General features: G+C 41.2%; 1 protein-coding gene across 1 annotated transcript; it reads left to right on the forward strand.

The window, feature by feature from the left end:
• The first annotated feature begins 852 nt into the window (after positions 1-852).
• On the forward strand, positions 853-15,312 carry LOC106584048 (UPF0690 protein C1orf52 homolog). The gene is made up of 3 exons (XM_014168858.2): positions 853-1,297; positions 12,685-12,898; positions 14,346-15,312. Exons 1-3 carry the CDS (start codon positions 989-991, stop codon positions 14,498-14,500), a joined length of 678 nt encoding a protein of 225 aa, XP_014024333.1. The 5' UTR covers positions 853-988; the 3' UTR covers positions 14,501-15,312.
• Positions 15,313-21,714: the final 6,402 nt, after the last annotated feature.

Consider the following 21,714-nt stretch of genomic DNA (forward strand, 5'->3'; position numbering starts at 1 on the left):
GAGCACTCAGATGAGCTTCCCTGAGATGGTTTCTGACAGTTTGTGCAGAAATTCTACGGTTGTGCAAACCCACAGTTTCATCAGTTGTCCGGGAGGCTGGTCTGAGACAATCCCGCGGGTGAAGAAGCCAGATGTGGAGGTCCACAGCTGTTGTGGTTACACGTAGGCCGGTTGGACGTACTGCCAAATTCTCTAAAATGACATTGGCTGCGACTTATGGTAGAGAAATGAACACTCAACTATCTGGCAACAGTTCTCGTGGACATTCCTGCAGTCACCTTGCCAATTGCACACTCCCTCAAAACTTGAGACATCTGTGGCATTATGTTGTGTTACAAAACTGCACATTTTAGAGTGGCCTTTTATTGTCCTCAACACAAGGTGCACCTGTGTAATGATCATGCTGTTTAATCAGCTTCTTGATACGCCACACCTGTCACAGGTGGATGTATTATCTTGGCAAAGGAGAAATACTCACTAACAGGAATGTCAATAAATTTGTGAACTAAATTTGAAAGAAATAACCTTTTTGTGCGTATGGAAAATTTCTTAGATCTGTTATTTCAGTTCATGAAACATCGGACCAACATATGTAGTGTTTATATTTTTATCAGTATATACTGTATACCATACGAATAATCTGTCAGTTAGGAGACACTCACACACACTGTATATTACAGCCCTGGTTTAAGAAATGAAAATACATTTTGATTTTGGTAAATATACAATATGGTTGTGCATTGAGTTTGAGGAAAATAACTGTTCACAAAAGTTATGTAGAGTGTCTTGAAAAAAGGGACTACTGCTCCTTTAAGAAAATAGTTTTACGACAACTTTTTAGGGTATTACAAATCTTACGGCAATAGTGATTCAAAATGGAGTAACCAGCAAAATCATCAAGGTTGCTTGCTAATTAGCTAGGGCATTATATTCCTATCTCTAAAGTTAAATTCATCGTATTACTAGCTAATGTAATCCTTTCATCAGTATGGTTGATAAGAAGAAACCAGACTCTTTCCATTACTTCATGAGTTACGATGATCTGAGTGACAGTAGCGATAGTAACAGCAGCGATTCTGATGAACAGGGCCAGAAGAAATCGAGAGGAAAGGGGGGGGACGATGCTACTGGAAGCGGCAACAAATCTCCCCAACACGGGACCAAGCGGGCGGTTAGTGGAGTTCCTCTACCCAAACCCGACGAGCTCTTCAAGTCGGTTGCCAAGCCATCCTTCCTGTACAACCCATTGAATAAACAGATAGATTGGGAGAGCCGCGCCGTGAAAGCTCCCGAAGAGGTACTGTAAAAATACGAAGCTAGCTAGCATTCCGTGTAGCTTGAAATGTGGCGTTAACTAGCTAGCTAATTCCCACAGCGATACAACAATATAGCAGCTACTGCTAGTAGCTAACGTCAGTGTAGTGTTACATTAGCCAGTGAAACACCACTGTACTGTATTCTACCAGCTAGATAACGTTAGTTTTACAAGCAAGCAACACTACAGTGTTGCCACAGGTTTAGAGAGAAATAGTAATTATTTTTGTAGACACTTACTCCGCCATGGTTCCTTGGACAAAGGCTACTATGAGGAAAATTAATGGCGTTTTGGGATAAAAGCCAGTCACAGGTTTTGATCTTATAGTTTTGTTCTGTGAGATAACCTTCATCAGCTAACGTCATTGTTTGTGAATTTTGAATAATTTGTGATAATAAAAAACATATAAAAGTTTCATAATTCATAAAGGTCTCGTTAACTGACTGCTATTATCTCATATAACAAAACGTATACGACCTCCTAAGCCTGTATTAACCTTAGACCTTATTTTCGGCGTTTATTCCCAAACCCTGTTTTTTGCCATAGGGATGGCTGAACAAACCAGAGTTAATTTATTTCCATGTTTTAGGACTACAGGTTGGAGAGTTCTTCTTTGCTATATTGGCGATCACACAATTTAATGTGTATTCCGCGACATACAGTGTGGGATGGAAACAGGATTCCCACAAATGGAATTAACTACCAAACTAACAGTAAATAAAATAAATCAAACATTTTCTGTTAATAAAAAAACAGATCTCATCCCAACAAAGGCTCAAGGGGGTCCTGGGAGGTCTGGTCTTCTGGTACCAGTAACCCTTGCAAGTCTTCAGATGTAAGATCATTAAGTCCCAAAAACACTTGCCATGCGGTAGTAGAGAGAACAGTCTATGACTGGGGTGGCTGGGGTCTTTGACAATTTTTTTAGGGCTGTACAGTTTGTAACTGTGGCCATGAATGCCACAAAATCCACATTTTTAACACACAGGGTATCTTTTGACTTGCAGCTACGCTGTGGTGCGTCCACTACCATATCTTCACTAGCATCACTTGTTTTCTCAATTCTTTTAATCCCCTCTACATAGGAGATTTGATTGACCGTTCTAACTTTTGCCACCTCAATCTCCTTCACCCTTACAGGGCACTCCAGGAACTTGGGATCATGATCCCCACCACAATTGCAACACTGTCGTCCTTCTACACACCGTTCTTCAATATACTCTCTCCATCTGCACACACTTGAAACATGGCCAAATCCTTTACAATTCTTACACTGCAATGGTTTGGGGACGAAAGCTCTTACAGCGTATCTTACATAACCAAGCTTCACATGCGTAGGTATTTTCTCTTTATCAACAAAAAAAAACAGTACTGACAGACTTTCTTATTTTTTTCCATTCACCCAGCTGGTCAGACGCCAGGCACCAACCACACCAGGAAATCTCTTCAGGGATTCAACCTGAACATCCGTCGTCACCCCTGAGATGACTCCTCTGACTGGTGCTCTACTCCAAAGTTCAAAACACACCTTCTGTTGTCCAGATTCTCACTGCAACTTTCCTCTGTTCTTCAGAAATACAATTAATCCAAATAAGACCACTCCTGGTAACTATGACAGACTACTTTTCCCAGCGCATACTTCACCATTTTCGACACCTCAAACGGGTCTCCCACATATGCTTTCTTACTCAACAAATGCATCCCAACAAGAAACAATTCATTTTCATTCATATACGTATCCTCCACTCCAATTTTTGACAATTTCCTTTTTGTTCCAGTTTTTCGATACTACTGTTGTCCATTCAGAACATTCGTCTTCACCAACTTTGCTTGATGCGCTGTTTGATTCGAACTCATCATCCACTTGCGCTAACTTTCCACGGCTCGTCAACTGGCAAGCTCTATTCCAGGGATTTTCAAGTTTTACTTGACTGCCAGCTCATCTGCTATAATGGCTAGCAGATTGTAACAGCTAATGTGATGCTCCATTAGTGTTACAGGATAGGTACTGTTTGGCGTAGCAGAGAATTTTCGACCAACCTTAACTTGACGATACTATCTTTGTTCTCGATTCAGCCAAACATGTATCTTCTCAAATGTCTGTGTCCAGTTGCAGGTGGTTCGTTAGAATTTAGAAAATGCCCCATTTATTAAAATAAATGTTTTACTCGATGAAGTAATCCAACAATGTGTATGCCTCCATCTGTGGACTAAGTGAAATGCTCTTCCCAACAATGCAAAGAAAAAATAATAATAGAAAAGTAAAACACGTAATAATAAATACATCAGTATATACAAGGGGTACCAGTACCGAGTAGATGTGCAGGGGTAGGAGGTAATTAAAGTAGATTTGTACATTTAACTAGGAATAAAGTGGCAGATGGTAAATGGTAGCAACAATGTTTGTGATGAGTTAGGGTCAAAGCAGGTAGCCTGGGTAGCTATTTGGTTAACTATTTAACTAACTATTTAGCAGTCTTATGACTTGGGTGGAGAAGCTGTTCAGGGTCTTGTTGGATCCAGTCTTTGCGCATCGGTATTTCTTGCTGTCTGGTAGCAGAGAGAACTGTCTATGACTTGGGTGTCTGGAGTCTTTGACAATAATTGTTAGGGTCTTCCTCTGCCTGGTATAGAGGTCTTGGATGGCAGAGGGTTCGACCCAGTGATATACAGGGCCGTATGCACTACCGTCTGTACTGCCTTGCAGTTGGATGCCAAACAGTTGCCATACCAAGCGGTGATGCAGCCAGTCAAGATGCTCTCAATGGTGCAGCTGTAGAACTTTTTAAGGATCTGATGGCCCATGCCAAATCTTTTCAGCTTCCTGAGGGGGAAAGGTGTTGTCGTGCCATTTTCACGACTGTGTTGGTGTGTTTGGACCTTGATAGATCTCTTAGTGATGTGGACACTGAGGAACTTGAAGCTCTCGACCCACTCCACTACAGCCCCATCGATGTGAATGGGGGCGTACTCAGCCCTCCGTTTCCTGTAGTCCAGACTACCAGGTCTATGACCACCTACCTATAGGCTATCACGGCGTCGGTGATCAGACCTTCCACCGTCGTTTCATCTGCAAACTTAATGATGGTGTTGGAGTCGAGCAGGGATACACAGTCGTGGGTGAACAGGGAGTACAGGAGGGGACTGAGCACGCACCCGTGTTGAGGGTCAGCGTGACGGATGTTGTTGCTTCCCTCACCACCTGGGGACGTCCCATCAGGAAGTGCAGGATCCAGTTGCAGAGGGGGCTGTTCAGTCCCAGGGTCCTTAGCTTAGTGATCTTAGAGGGCACTATGGTGTTGAACGCTGAGCTGTAATCAGTTAACAGCATTCTCACATAGGTGTTCCTTTTGTCTAAGTGGGAAAGGGCCATGTGGAGTGCAACACTAGCGGTGCATGGGTGAAATCACTGGGGGAGCCAAGCCAGATATTACATATTACAACCTATGTTGTGATAATTGTGTTTGCTCTATACCCTGTTAGTTCATTTGCCTTGCAACCATGATATATAGGCCTAAGGCCGAGACAAGAAGAAGACACAGTGGCAGAATAGATTCAACCACACCTTTGTTTCATCACAAAACCGGATGGCAACCTCTTTCCTGTGAAGTCCAGAAAGCATATTGCATGGAACAAACAGTTACATAACCTACATCATGGTCAAGCAAGTATTTTCAGACTACTAAATAACTATTGATTTAGAACCACAGTTACCGCAAGTCGCAAATAAAACAGGAGCTGCCTCCACTATTCCATCACCATTTCAACATCATCAAATCACCTATGCTTATTAGTCTACAGTGACAACTAAAAGAAACAAAAAAACAATTTAGTTCAATCAACTTAAGCTAAATATGAGGTGGCTGTCCATGGTTCTGATTTGTGTGTTTGCGTGCGTTCTTGACTCTGTCATACAGTACACGCTTTTAGTTTTTGTTGTCCTAAGCTTCCTGGCTAAAATGCTTGTTCGCTAGCCTAATTTCCTTTTGTGGGCTGCATTAGCTAGTTAACATTAGCCTTCTACATCTAGCTACATATTGAACTTATATTCTTTCAGTCCAGGGGCACAATGTTTGAATTTATGGTTGGATCAGAATTGCCGTTATAATCATTGCCCAGTACAGAGAATTAAGTAAAACCACAAGGCTAATTTAGGAAAGGGTCAATTTTAGCTAGCTAGCCACCGGATGGAACACAACAAGATGCAACAATTCAAGTTGTTTCTGTCAATTGCGTATTTCTCTTAATGCGATGTGATAGGAGTGAAGCCAAATCCAAACTGGCTTCCCTTGACACTTTTTTTTGGTGCGCTAGGACAATTCACGCTGATTGGCTATTTTATACTTTTTATACAAGAGAGGCAAAATGAAAAATAAAAAATTAATTATTGCTTGGTCCGTTTTTTGGGGGAAGCTTGGCATCCATGAATATACGCCACTGTGGATCTGTTAGGGCGAAATGGAATGGGTCCAGGGTGTCTGGGATGATGTTGATGTGAGCCTTGACCTTTCAAAGCAATTCATGGCTACAGATGTGAGTGCTACAGGGTGATAGTCATTTAAACAGGTTACTTTGGCGTTCTTGGGCACAAGATCTTCTCTCATTGATCGAGACACTTTGGGGTTGACCCACCTGTCTCAATCAATGAGAGAAGATTTTAAATAGACAAGATGGCGGCGTACATATTGTTGGATTATTTCATGGAGCAAAGCATTTATTTTTTAAATAACAGAGCATTTTCTAAGTTCAAAAGAACCACCTGCAGCTGGAGCAGATCATTTTGATTTGACACAGACATTTTAGAAGATAAATGTTTGGCCTAGGGATCTTAACCGTTAATCGGTTTTAGATGCTGAAAATACATTTGACCAGTCATGCTTTAGTGGGAATTAATTTTCTCGACTGTATTTTCATTAGTCGTCGTGTATCTTATTTATCACACGCACAAAGCATACAGAAACTAGTTTGAGGATCGGAATAGCCTTTCACCTGAGAGCAGCTCCTCAAAGCTGGTACTAGAGTGAAATGTTCTTTTTATAAACCCAGTCATTGTGCAACAAATTCTAAATGCAGTCGCGTGTTAACCTCTTTTGATGACCACACTTTTAAAAATAGTTATTTTTATTTCTCAATTTCAACTCGTAATTAAAGCGCGCCCGCCATTCGAGTGCATAAGCTATAGTCAACGGTAGGCAGGCTATCAGTTCGTCACCCACCACATTACCACGGTTGAGGCAGTATCATTCTTTGAAACCTGAACGTTTTACTCCAAATATTGAGGAATGTCTTACCTTGCTTCAAAGTAGCCTAGCAAAAATCCAACCATAGAAATGTGGTGGCAATTCTTTTATAAAAGCTTCCTCATGCCAATTACCAGCATTTCTCTCCTATTCTATTGGTTTTCATATCAACTTTTTTATATCAACAAGCCAATGGCACAATCCTAGCCATATTAGCAGCACATCCTAGTTGTTGCTATTAGATTCCGCCTCTTTTCTAAGTTTCTGATAGTAATTTTAATCTCTGTCATATATGAAACCGCTCGCATTAAGTGCACTGTTTAGAACAGTGTTTTCCTACGAATTGCATTTTGGTAAATGTTTGAAAAAGGAGGTTTGATGAAGTGCTTCGTTACAGCAGTTGTGTGTTCAATAATAGGCTTTAGCCTTTTGAGTGTTAGACGATAGGCTTGCTATTGTTGCTTGTTTTCATTCAAATGTATCTCTTAATGAAAAATGTCCATTCCTTGTGTTGCATGGATAGTATTTTCTGTTGGTCATGTCATTTGACTGTTTGGAAAATGTTTTGCTGTTTGTTGCCCAGTTAATGAGGGTTGGTTAGTCAATTTGCACCCCTAGGTTGGCCAAATCGAGAACGATGATAGTATCGCCAAGTTAAGGTTGGTCAAATTCTCTGCTTCACCAAACAGTACCTATTCTGAAATGGCTAATGGAACATAGCATTAGCCTGTTACAATCTGGTAGCTATAACTACTATAACTACTGTCATAAGAGAATGGCGTCTGCAACGCTAAGGGTTGTGGGTTCGATTCCTGCTGGGGCCACCCACCCATATGTAAAATGCATGCATGCATGACTGTTAATCGCTTTGGATAAAAGCATCTGCTAAATAGCATTTATTATTATATTTTTACTGTATACACAGAGTGTACAAAACATAAGGAACACCTTCCTAATATTGTATTGCACAGCCTTTTGCCCTCAGAAAAGCCTCAATTCGTTGTGGCATGGACTACAAGTTGTCAACTGGCCCATGTTGTCTCCAGTGCTTCCCACAGTTGTCAAGTTGGCTGGATGTCCTTTGGGTGGTGGACCATTCTTGATACACACGGGAAACTGTTGAGCTTGACACAAACCGGTGCGCCTGGCACCTACTACCATACCCCGTTCAAAGGCACTTAAATATTTTGTCTTGCCCGTCCACACTCTAAATGGCACACATGCACAATCCATGTTTCAATTGTCTCAGGGCTTAAAAATCCTTCTTTAACCTGTCTCCTCCCCTTCATCTACACTGATTTGAAGTGGATTTAACAAGTGACATCAATAAGGGATCATAGCTTTCACCTGGTCAGTCTTTCATGGAAAGAGCAGGTGTTCCTAATGTTTGTACACTCAGTGCCAGTTTATTAGGTACACTCATCTAGTAGCGGGTCGGACCCCCCTTTTACCTCCAGAACAGCCTGGTATCAATGGGCCAGGAAAACATTCCCTACACCACCGCCACCAGCCTGTACCGTTGACACCAGGCAGGATGGGGCCTTGTTGCCTACACCAAATCCTGACTCTGCCTTCAGCATGACGCAACAGGAAGCGGGATTCGTTCGACCAGGCAATGTTTTTCCACTCCTCAGTTGTCCAGTGTTGGTGATCGCGTGCCCACTGGATCCGCTTCTTCTTGTTTTTAGCTGATAGGAATGCAAACCAGCATGGTCGTCTGCTGCAATAGCCCATACGTGACAAGGACTGACGAGTTGTGCGTTCCGAGATGCCGTTCTGCACACCACTACGCCGTTATTTGCCCGTTTGTGGCTAACCTGTTAGCTTGAAATAATTCTTGCCATTTTCCTTCGACCTCTCATCGAGCTGTTTTTACCCACAGGACTGCCCCTGACTGGATGTTTTTTGTTTGTCGCACCATGACACTGTCGTGCGTGAAAATCCCAGGAGGCCGGACGTTTCTGAGATACTGGAACTGGCTAGGGCTGTTGCGGTGACTGTATTACCGCCACACCGGCAGTCATGAAGGCAGCCAAATTCCATGTGACCGTTTAGTTACGGTAATTAGGCTTCTCCAAAGCTCTGATGCTGATGGTCATTAGTAGCCTACCAAACGTGCTAACTGCCTGGAACTCAGCACTCCATTGTCCCTCTAAGCCCTCTGACATCAATGCAAATGTAATCAAATCTAATCAAACACTTCATGAGAGGCCGTGAGCTGATGTTGCGCAACATTGGTATAGGCTATTCAATTGTGTTAGAAAACAGAGTGATGACCTCTTTTTAATAGAGGAGGGTCCCATCAGCTTTATATAGGCTAGGCTTACTATATTTATTTCATTTTCCTACTATTAAGCACATTGCTTCTCTTTGCAACAGGAGTATTGCCTACCTGGCTGGCATGAAAATTAACCACGGGAAAAGCGTCCTCCATTTGCTATTTAAGTGCATAGATGATATTGTATTTTTTTCCCCTGCCCCTGTTTCGAGACTGGACCATTATCATGCACCTTTCTAAATCAAAACAAATTTCACACATATTATTTAACATACTGTATCTAAAGACATAATTTAAATCAAGAATAGCCTAATATTGTCACCCATCAGACTATCACTTGTGAATTATGTATTACCACTTGTGAATGATGCACAGCATAAGGTAAGAAACAATGCCTTTTTTTGCTGCTTTTTCGAATCTGTCGCACACCTCATGTTGCCTAGCCCATAGGCCTATAAGGTTTGTATCACTAAAGTGGCCAAATAACTTCTTAAAATGAAGCACATTAATCTGCTTTACAAGGGGTGTAGAGCCTAACTGGCATACATAAGCAGCCTGTGAGTTTCACGTTTGGGGAAGATATTTTTCACCATAAAAATGCACCTTTATAATAAAAGCATTACATGTATAATCGCATTTGCGGTCACTTTTGATAATGGTGTTTTCCCGCCAATGGAACATTCGCGCTTATAGCCTACTGCCGTTTGGACATTGCTGCGCTTATAATGTGAAGAAATAGCCTAATAGTTTATCAAAATTTGAGAGGTAAACATTATGATCTGTTGCATCAGCCTCGTTGTGTAAAAAAGTATTTTTGATGCTAGTGGTTGTATTAATTTGGGATCTATCGCATCCCACAACTGTCCCAGACTATGTTTGTAATATTTATTCCTCGCACAGAATGGAATAAATCAACTTTTGTACAATTGGTGATAGTAGATTGACATAGGCTAGTGCTTTTGCTGTTTGTTAGGTCTACCCATCTTGTTGGCTGACGAAAAGTAAATGTGGACAGTTCTTCCAGTATCTTCAGTATGTATGCGCCTCGAATTGGATAAGAACACACGCAGTTGCGTCCTCGACGTGTCTGTCTTCACTTGTAGCCTGTGAGAAAGACTCGAGTCACGTGATGGAGAGCCATGTGTGTGAGTAGTGCTTCAGAGCACGCAGCACTCAGGGAGAAGGGCATTCTAATTATTATAATTAGCCCAAGGGCACAACGGCTACTGGCTGCAAAAGGCATGGATTGTTTTAGGGTGCATTATGGCCAGACAAAGGGGATGCCACCGGGAAATTAGAGGAAATATCAAGTGCTTGTCAATTTGTGAATGAGAGACTGATGAAGTGTGTACAGCCTGCACAATAAAAACAAAGCAGAACTCATGCCTTTTCAAGCGACTTTTTTCAAATCATCATTAGTCGCATCATGTAGCCTTACAATGTATTAAAAATCAAAACATATAGCCCAACATTTGTAGAACAACTGAAGTTACATTAACCTCTATGGGCTAGGCGGGACGAATTCGTCCCACCTACGTAACAGCCACTTGAAGCCTGTGGCGCGATTTTCAAAACCTTAAAAATCCTATTACTTGAATTTCTCAACATATGACTATTTTAGAGCTATTTAAAGACAAGACTCTCGTTAATCTAACCACACTGTCCGATTTCAAAAAGGCTTTACAACGAAAGCAAAACATTAGATTATGTCAGCAGAGTACCAAGCCAGAAATAATCAGACACCCATTTTTCAAGCTAGCATATAATGTCACCAAAACCCAGAAGACAGCTAAATGCAGCACTCACCTTTGATGATCTTCATCAGATGACAACCCTAGGACATTATGTTATACAATACATGCATGTTTTGTTCAATCAAGTTCATATTTATATCAAAAACCAGCTTTTTACATTAGCATGTGACGTTCAGAACTAGCATACCCCCCGCAAACTTCCGGGGAATATGCTAACATTTTACTAAATTACTCACGATAAACGTTCACAAAAAGCATAACAATTATTTTAAGAATTATAGATACAGACCTCCTCTATGCACTCGATATGTCCGATTTTAAAATAGCTTTTTGGTGAAAGCACATTTTGCAATATTCTAAGTACATAGCCCAGGCATCACGGGCTCGCTATTTAGACACCCGGCAAGTTTAGCACTCACCATAATCATATTTACTATTATAAAAGTTTGATTACCTTTTGTTGTCTTCGTCAGAATGCACTCCCAGGACTGCTACTTCAATAACAAATGTTGGTTTGGTCCAAAATAATCCATCGTTATATCCGAATAGCGGCGTTTTGTTCGTGCGTTCCAGACACTATCCGAAATGGTAAAGAAGGGTCGTGCGCATGGCGCAATTCGTGACAAAAAAATTCTAAATATTCCATTACCGTACTTCGAAGCATGTCAACCGCTGTTTAAAATCAATTTTTACGCCATTTTTCTCGTAGAAAAGTGATAATATTCCGACAGGGAATCTCCTTTTCGGCAAACAGAGGAAAAAATCACAAAGGCGGGGGCGGTCGGGTCATGCGCCTAAGCCCAGAGTCCCTTGATCGGCCACTTGAGAAAGGCGATAATGTGTTTCAGCCTGGGGCTGGGATGACGACATTCTGTTTTTTCCCGGGCTCTGAGCGCCTATGGACGACGTAGGAAGTGTCACGTTAGAGCAGAGATCCTTAGTAAAAGATAGAGATGGAAAATAAGTTCAAGAAATGGTCAGACAGGCCACTTCCTGTAAAGGAATCTCTCAGGTTTTGACCTGCCATTTGAGTTCTGTTATACTCACAGACACCATTCAAACAGTTTTAGAAACTTTAGGGTGTTTTCTATCCATATGTAATAAGTATATGCATATTCTAGTTACTGGGTAGGAGTGGTAACCAGATTAAATCGGGTATGTTTTTTATCCAGCCGTGTCAATACTGCCCCCTAGCCCTAACAGGTTAATAACTCTAAATTAAGCATGCAATAGTACCTATTCCTTTGTTAACTGCTCGACACAGAATAGCCGCATGTGCGCACTCCCTCAAATCGTTTGGAGAAAATATCCTTTCTATTTTATTCAGCTTTGTTCAATTGAATTTTTCATAATATAAAATAATGCCACGGATTTCTGAACAAATCTTGTCTGCTAATTGAACTAGTGTAGCCTACAGCCATATGGCATAGCCAGATCAGAACCTAACATAAGGACAACTCAGAGTATGCTATTCTGTTGTTCTGAAATAGACAACATTTTCTTAATATCATGTTTATTTAGACCTGTCTAAAATAAATAATGGATTTATTGTGAATGTGTAGGCTATATTACATGGATTTAATAGACTGTAGATGTTCCAAAGGTCTCCATCAGTGGCTTGTAGGCCAGGAAGCCAGGAGATACTAAATGTGTTTATGTTAATTAACGATCAATTACCGTGCAACTGCCAATTATTTGCTAGACAATCACTGGCTGACAAAATTTTGTGACCGCCACAGCCCTAGAACCGTCACGCATGGCACAGATCATACCACGCTCAGTAGCTTAGGTCACCTGCTTTGCCCATTCTAACATTCAATCAAACAGTAACTGAATGTCTCGATGCCTGTCTACCTGCATTATATAGCAAGCCACGGCCACGTGATTCACTGTCTGTAGGCGCAAACTAATTTTGTGAATGGGGTTTACCTAATAAACCGGCCACTTAGTGTATGTGTTTTATTGTAACATAGACCGGATAGGTGCAGTAAAATGTGTTGCATTGTAAACCGTACACTTAAGGCACAGATGAATAGGGGAACCCTTTTGTTTTTTAAAGTAAAATGGGAGTTGATTATAATTATCTTTTGCCTGCAGCCTGCCAAGGAGTTCAAGATGTGGAAGACGAATGCGGTGCCCCCTCCTCAGAGTTACGCCACAGAAACAGAGAAGCCCAAGAAGGGAGCTCCCCCAGGTATGGACATGGCCATAAAGTGGTCCAACATCTACGAGGATAACGGAGAAGACGCTCCACAGCCTCACACTGGCAACGCTGTCTTCCTGCCCACAGATGAACAGCCATCAGATTCAGGTAGGGGGAAAACAATATCTGTATGACTGACCAGGGTCTGCCTGCTTAGTATAGCCAAAAATACTGACAACTAACCCAAGATTTATCATTGGCGTTCTTTCCAATGGGAGCAAATGAAGAAAAATGGTCAGAAACAAGCAAGGAGGTGGGCAGAGCCAACCACTAGCAAGATCCTATTGGTGTGTTTTATTATGTATTTGCATATTTCTGTTAGGGAACGCTTACTGAAACACACTCACTCAGCATACCAGGTGATGCACACTCACTCACACAAAACAGTCACTCACACACACTCAAAGCCAACACTGCTTTCCCATCTTGTAGAGACATCGAACCACTGGTCACTTCCCGTTTGGTCACTGTATCCCTGACCATAGCTTATTCTAATATTTCTACTATTCTAAATTGTATTAGTTGTATGGTTTATACACACCATTTATTTATATACTGGATTGTGAGTGTGCAAAGCTGTCATCAAGGCAAAGGGTGGCTACTTAAGAATCTCAAATATAAAATATATTTTGATTTAACACTTTTTTGGTTACTACATGATTCCATGTGTTATTTCATAGTTTTGATGTCTTCACTATTATTCTACAATATAGAAAATAGTCAAACTAAAGAAACTCTGGAATGAGTAGGTGTGTCCAAACTTTTGACTGGTACTGTATGCATAATTGCGTTTTGATACTGCTACAGTGCTATTTGGGTTGTTCATTGGATTCGTCCCGCCATTCTTAATCTTGCTTTTTGTTGTATTTTTCGTACAATTGTAATTGTTTGACATTCGACTGCCTTGTTAGGAGCTAGTTAGTTCATTGCACTGCTATAACACCTGCTAAACCGTGTATCTGACCAATAAACTTAAATTCGCCCTTGCACTCCTAAGCAATGCAACAACAAAAAAACTTTTAGAAAGGGTCAAGTAAGTATTTAGCGGCGAGAAGTTCTAAACGGATGCTTCAGATTTATAGCCGCTGTGATTTGTCTGGGTTTCCCCTTTTGTCTGTGGTATAGCTTCCATCTTATTTGGTACTACCCGAGGTACACTGTACAAATTCATACAGCTGCTTGAACCAGGGCCCAATGACTCGCAAACCGACATTACTGCTCGCTTGACAACGTACTAGCCAGTTGTGCTACCGAGAAGTTAGCAATTCTGTGACGCGTGTGGAGACATTTCAAGCTGTGGAGTGAACTTGCGCTACCATCTTTAACTCTGTATCTGCTTATCTACCTGGGTTCTATATCTATGCCTGCACATCTCTCAATGACTTTCATACAGAAAATAATTTCTCTCTCTCCCTCGCTGATACACAGTAACTTGATATGTATAGCAGGGGGTGAAATCGGTGCTGGTTAGGTAAGCCCTAAGCACAGTAGGTGGCTATGCAATCTGTTAATTTCTGAATTAGAATTCTGATGTGCTGTTTTCTCCCTGTTGTAGACGAGGACGGAGACAAGGCATCCGTGTCAGCAAAAAAGAGGAGGGTAGAGAGCTTCCAACAGAAGGAGAAGAGGAAGAGGGATCTGGGCCAGGCCACCTCTGACAAGAGTTTCGTAGAGGAAGAGAAGAGGATTCTCAGGCAGAACGCGGACTGAGGCCTAGATCTGGTTGAAACCTGGGCTTTGATTTGGGTTTTGGTCCATAGTCTGGGTGCATTAACCCTCAGGGACTGTCCTACAGCTTTCCCCCTCAGACACCCTCACACTCCTCTCTCTTCTCCTGTGTCCAGCCCCCGGTTATGTGAATGGTCCAGTGCTCGTCTACCCAGTACACATGATATAGATGTTATTGAAACATTTGGACTGTTATTTGTAATCCCTTGGTATATCTTTGACGTGCATATTATCCAGACACTAGTGGAAACCGCATTTATTCCTGAGTTTGTGTGTCTGTAGGTATTGTCCAATGTTTCGTTGTAAAACAACTGCCTGACCAACATATTATAGGCTTCATTTGGATGAATGTCTTTCAACTGCTTTGGGGGAAATCGAAAATGGGTTCATTTGGACCATGGGTAGATAAAAAAAAAAAATAATGTATATGGCTTTTTATTTTTGAATAGTAAGAAATGTACGGTAAAGACATTGCATTATTAGTGTGTCTGTTGGCGAGAACATAGGGAGCGAGGTCAAGAAACACTGCATTCGATAGACTGATTGAAACCAAGCGGATAACTTTTCATTTACATAAAATATCCACCTGATGGCGCCATTGGGCCACATTTGGTACACAACCTTTTCACTGGAGGGAAAGGCTCATTTGCAGTTGTAGTAACTTATGTTGCCGTGTCTTTCACTGTGTCTGTACAATATGTATACAGTTAACCACACACTGACAGTTTTAATGTCAGTTTTGTAGTACATTCCCTTGTCATACACAACTGATGCAATAAAGGGAATGTTAATGACTTTGTTGATTAGCTTTCATTCTTTAGCTTGACCAAAGAAGTCTACTGTACATTGACGTGAACGCTATATGGTCAATCAAGCATAACTGTAATGAACAAAGCAAAATGCTGAGTGAGACACCAGGGGGGAGCAAAGTGACGTTCAAGGTGCCATGTTGTGAAACGAGTGTGAAAGGAGTCACTTGGAACATTTTGCCACATGCTGTACTGGCAGTGTACTTCAGATAAGTAAAGGATGACTGGAAACACCTGTGAAATGATTCTATCTGTTAAACATTACTTTAACTCTTGTTCAGTTTTTTTATTTCCTTAGCCCTCATGTGCTTTATAGCTAGTTATTTCCAATGAAACTATACCATGGTGGTATGGACATTCTGTTTATGAATACAGAGTTCCTATTATCATACGTTGTTCATATTTAACAGCACTTAGGTGTATTTGAAATTGACATTTTGGAACCTGTATTTTTGAGAATGTGCTCTGATTGACATGCATGAAATGTGCATTCCCGGTTCAGAAATTTCCAGTAGTCAATGGAGCAAATATAATGGGTATTTAGCCCTAGAAAAAAAAGATGTTTCCGCAATTCTTAACTGCAACTGTTCTGTGATCAGAGGAATTCCTGCCATATCAGTCATCGACCGCTAATCTGAAATACTGGTAAATGATGCTTTTGATCATATTCCTGTTCCAGGTATGTGCCTGGCCTTGCCTGAAATGTGTACCTGATCCAGCTCTGGAGCAGGAGATGGGAAAATCAATCAACCATATTTTGCGGTTGGTAACTAACACTTCTCCCCTGACTCGGTGGATGACCAGCAAGGTAACATCCATCAATGTTCAAGATAGTGAATGCCAAACAGGAGACGTGGGTTTTGCAATGTAGTGTGGAAATTCACATGTATGACTGGGAGGAAGGAAAGAACTCCTGTCAGCAATGCATAAGCCATATACAGTGCATTACCGTCTCACTAGTGGGGAAGGCTAATTTGCTCTAGTTGTACAGTGCCTTCAGAAAGTAAGTATTCATACCCCTTGACTTATTCCACAGTGCGAGGCATTGGACAACTTTCCTGGTCTTTGTGGTTGAATCTGTCTTTGAAATTCACTGCTCGACTTAGGGACATTACAGATAATTGTATGTGTGGGGTACAAGGATGAGGAGGTCATTCAAAAATGTTTAACAGTTTCATTGCACACACAGTTAGTCCATGCAACTTATTATGTGTCTTGCTAAGCACATTTTTGCTCTTGAACTTATTTAGAGTTGCCATAACAAAGGGGTTGAATACTTATTGACTAGAAATTTCAGCTTTAGATGTTTTATTAATAAGTAAAAATGTCCTAAAACAATTCCAATTTGACTATATGGGGTATTGTGTGTAGACCAGTGACACAATCTTAATTTAATCAATTTTAAAGTCAGACTAACAACAACATTTGGATAAAGTCAAGTGGTGTGAATACTTTCTGAAGGCACTGTATATATTTTGTTCATTTAGCAGACGCTCTTATCACACAATGGTGCCATCAGACTTCTGATATCAATGCGGAGTGAAAGGGGTCCTCAGAATGGTGAACTGCTATTAAAAATGGCATAGAAAATTATTTTGAAAAAACAAATTACAGCTCTCGAAAGTGTCTTGTTACAAAATACATTGACGTGTAGTTCAGCCCAGTGTAAAATTGACAAAATACTCATAAGTAATTGAAATACTGCCAATCTGTCTTCTTTCCAAATTATATACTGTCTATACACACCACCTATTTATACTCTGGATTCTGACACATGCTCAGCTCACTCTAATATTTTCACTCTAGGTTGTTGATTGGACCCATTCTGTCATTTCTTGATTTCTTGTTGAGATTTTTGTGATTATTTGTATGGTACTTGCTAGACGTTCTACTGCATTGTTGGAGCTAGTAACACAAGCATTTCGCTGTAACACCTGCAAATCTGTGTACTCGACCAATGACCTTTTTTGTTTTTTGTTTTTCTTCAGATGAATTCATCCATCACCAGTGAACTACTCCAAGCGTAGAAAGAAATGTTACAAACAGGCATGACATGACACAGCATGCCACACGTTTACTGTAAGGTCAAGCAGGCCTATGTCCTCTAAGTGTTGTTTTATTTATACATCACTTAGTGATTTACTAGGCATGATATGATACACTTACTGTAAGGTCAAGTATATGTCCCCTGTAAATGTCATGCAAGTCAAACTTCCCTTATATATGGCTGATAAGTGAACTCCCAAGTGTAATATTGGATCATATGATGACATCCTGTACAGTATGTTATGTGTCACATATCAAGTAAATTCAAGCCCTGATGATGATGATGATGATGATGATGTCCTGGCAAAACAGAGTGCACTCTGGGATGAGACCTCTTTAATCCATAGCTCTGGCTGTTGCTACCTTGCTCTTAAAAGTCCTTAACTACTCATTTCCAGTGACCCTATACCTTAGTGATATGGACATACTTAATTAATGAAGACCTTGTTTGATTTCATACTCCTAGTTTTTTCCATGTGCTAGTTGTATTAAACCCAAATGATGATGGTATAACATCACCAATAATATAATCCCATGGCTCTGGCCACTGCTGTTATGTGCTGCTTTACTGTCCTGTGGTCTACATTTACGCCCTGAGAGAGAGAGAGGACTACTAAGTGCCAGGAAAGAGGGCTGTCAGGTTGTCAGCGAGGCTTGCAGGGAATGCTGGGTGGTGGGTGCTGCTGAGAAGCGCAGACCTGGATTCAAATACTATTTGAAATAATTTCAAATAAATGTGATTGTATGCGCTTGATTGCGCTTGCCTGGTCAGTAGAAGAGTCCAAAACCTGCAAAACTTGCCCATCTGACAACTCCAGACAGGCTAGCTAGAGCAAGCGCTCAAAGTATTTGAACGATTTCTAATAGTGTTTGAACCCAGGTCCGCTTGGTGCTGAGAGGCACGCCTTGTGTTGTCTCTCTTCTCACTCCCACTGCCAGCAGGGGCCGTGGGCAGATGTTTTCTAGAAGCAAACCGTTGCTTTTCACACCACTGTCTGGCCCATTCTGACAAACAGATGTTGCAGAGCGGGAAAACCCTGGATATCAGCTAGGAACAAATCCTTTCTTAAATATGTCATTAAATGCTTCATGTAAGGCAACACGTTGCTGTCCCAGCTGTACATTAAACACATGTTATCGAGATGTGTGTGTGTTTTAGGTGACAACATAATTATCATAAAATGTCTAAACATATAGTGGATCATCGATCAACCATCGATGGTTCTAAAGATGAACTTAGCCTTAAGATGCTTTTGGGAAACCGGGCCCTGGGCATTTTGGTGGTGTTATAGAGGAAAGACTCTCTCTTCCGCTCGCGCGCTCTCACACTCCCTCTCTCTAGCATGTGGACATGCCTGAGATCAATGGTGTGTGGCAGTAAATTGGTGCCAGACGCCAAAGAGGGAGAGGAGAGGTTGCGGATGGATGGTGAACAGTAGCAGGGAGGGAGATGAGGAGACCTCTGTGATGATAAACATGCTATTGGCTGTCTGTCGATAAAGCCAAGCAGAGACAAAGGCAGAGCAGAGGGCCAACCCGCTGAGCCAGAGCAATAACCTGATAGCCTTCCTGGACAGCAGTAGGCTTACGGTTAGAGATGTGTGTCTCTACATCTCTGTCATCGTCATGTTCTGCCTGAAGAGGCTTAAGTGTCCGGAGAAGGTCAAGTAGCAAACGCATGCACTGGACTGGAGGCTTAAAGATAACCCTGCCCTGGTCTAGCCTGGGAGTGTCAGTGTGTTGATGAGTGTGTTGTCTTGATGCTTAACGGTGTGCACTACTTATAAAGCTGTGTCAGGATTTGTAAGATTTCAGGGAAGATGTTGTGATGACAACATTTTGTTTGGCAGTGGTTGGAATACAGATTAATGTCTGTATATCAATGTATAAACAAATTCTAACTATTCACTTTAGGGACAATCAGGGCTGGCTTTAGCCTTTTGGGGGGCTAGGGTCATGGGGTGGAGAGAAAAACGCTGTTTTACAGCAAATTTCCTGTAATTCTACACGTTTTGCAATGGGGTTGAGAAAGATTGTTGCAGTTTTATAACTTAATTCCTGAAATTGTACACATTTTGTCATAACTTCTGCCATGTTAAAATATCTGAGTGAGAGTGACGAACAAAATCAATGGGGGCCCCCTGGAGGTCAGGGCCTCTGGGCACATGCCCTTCATGCCGGTCAGTAATTCGGCCATGTTAAGTTAGTCTAGCCAGCTAATTTACCAATCTGAAACATTTTAGTGAGTGACATAACAAAAGGCCGGGGTCGTTAAGTGACTGCTTATGTCGCTTATGCCTGGAACCTTTAACACTCTGTTCTCAACTGAAAACAGAGTTCGTTTTGTGTTGTTTTCATGGTTTTCTCATCATTCCAAATGGTGAGAGGATACAGAGGAATGCATGTGAAAGGAATAGTGACTCTCTTGAGCATAAAGGAGGCCCTTTGCAATGCTGCAGCTCTGACAGTCAGGGATCCAGTCTAATTTATAACCTGAGAAAGGCTGCATGTCATGGCCATACATTTAGTTGCGGTGCGCATTGAAAAAATGTGAAGGCCCATAAACCAGTCTGGGGGAGAGACTGGGAACAATGGCCAGCCATCGGGACGAGAGCCCCAACAGCTGCAAAGCCCTCTGTCCACCACTCTCTCTCACACAGTCACACAGCCTACACACAAGCACACAACCACAGGTTTGTCTGTATAGGGTCCAGCCAAGCAGATGTTCTGCCCCTGCCATCCATAACAAAGAGGAAAGTGAGTGATTGAAAAAAGAAACAAATCATCCTCTTCTTTCCCTGTTGTATCATGGAGCTTGCAGTGTAAATTGCAATGTGCTCTTACATGTATAAGGCACTTGGAACAGGCTAGGATGCTCTCACTACTTGGCAACGTTAGTTGTTGCACAACTCGCATTCTACTAGAGACCTTAGCGTAATGTTGCTTTGCCATGTGACTTCACTCACGGTGTTATGCTTAAGGAAATAAAACTAGACTGTGTCCATGTTTTTATAGGCTCATCTATGACAGCGTCATGCATTCCCAACAATCTAGGGGGGCACAAAGTGCATGAGGATGGTTGGAGGGGGGCTACTCCCCCTGTCTCTAAATTGGAGAATTATGCTTAATTATATGTTTATTCAATAAATGTGTTTATTTTTCTGCATATCTAAGCACACCTCTAGAGCCATCTGTTACCCCCTGACTGGTGTTATTTTGAATTTTTTTATTTAAGAAACTACATCTTCTCTGCATCACTGCTAAAATCTCGGTAAAAGATTGAAAGGTATGTGCGTCTTATTTAGTAATTTATTGCTTTTCATGTCTACCAACCTTGCCAGCAGGCATGGCAGCTAAGATACTTAGACAAGCTAGCTACTCTAACTTAATTGATAGCCTGAAATGGCTTCTTGGCAGCTAGTTATGAAGTTGGGAGATAGGTTCCCAATCTTGGCTAGCTAATGCCAACTTCATAAAATGTATAAGGGGCTAGTAGTATAACAGAGAAACAACAACCATTTTTACAACAAACCCCCCCAAAAATATAGATTTTTATTTAACATTTTTAAACAGGACACATCTGAGGGGGCACATGATGCCTTTGAGCAGAAGGCTACTCATGGTCTTGCACTTTTATTATTAAGCAGGTCAAGGACAAAGTGCTGTTGGATTTGAACACTATAAAGGCTGTTCACTTAAAAATAAGGATTTCCCAGCAACACTATCTCATAGGTCTTATTCCAGAAGAACAAAAAAGGGAATAATTTGTGTAAGTACATTGTATCAGTACATAAAGTGACATACGTTTATCTTATTCTCCAAGAAAGTACAGAAAAATGAATGCATAAGTAATCAGTAACCTGTTCAATCAAGTGTTTTAGCTTACTGGTAGTGAAGGGAGATAGCAATACTTAGTCTATTCACTCTGTCTACCATCTTTTCTTGTGGTTTTATTGTCATGCTCAACTCATTAAAACAAATCTTGAGCATCTTGTAAATCTGTTCTGCAGACATGCACAGAAGTCATCAGGTTCACTGATGCTTTGTACTCCATATCCTCCGGGAAATGCGTGCACTGACAAGTCAGTAAAAACCAATAAAATATATTGAGATTGACAAACATGTTGGTGATAAACACTTATATATTATTGCTATATGAGTTGTCTATAGTTTGTGGATTGGCATGGAAACCACATTTGAAACCGTTATTATATTAGTAGTAGTAATATAATTGTATTATGCACGACCAAGCCTATATAACTTTGCATAATACGTTTAGATTCACTGGAAAGTAACCAGTGATTTACTAATCTGTCACATGTTACCTCTGGGATACAATGT

This window comes from Salmo salar, chromosome 23, assembly GCF_965601325.2.
Source record: "Salmo salar chromosome 23, fSalSal1, whole genome shotgun sequence".
NCBI classification, from domain to species: Eukaryota; Metazoa; Chordata; class Actinopteri; order Salmoniformes; family Salmonidae; genus Salmo; species Salmo salar.

Excerpts from the sequence above, each read along its gene's own strand:
- LOC106584048 (XM_014168858.2), top strand. The coding sequence starts at position 989 with ATGGTTGATAAGAAGAAACCAGACTCTTTCCATTACTTCATGAGTTAC. Across the intron at positions 1,298-12,684 it reads CCGTGAAAGCTCCCGAAGAG|CCTGCCAAGGAGTTCAAGAT; the intron begins GTACTGTAAAAA and ends TTTTGCCTGCAG. Across the intron at positions 12,899-14,345 it reads TGAACAGCCATCAGATTCAG|ACGAGGACGGAGACAAGGCA; the intron begins GTAGGGGGAAAA and ends TCCCTGTTGTAG.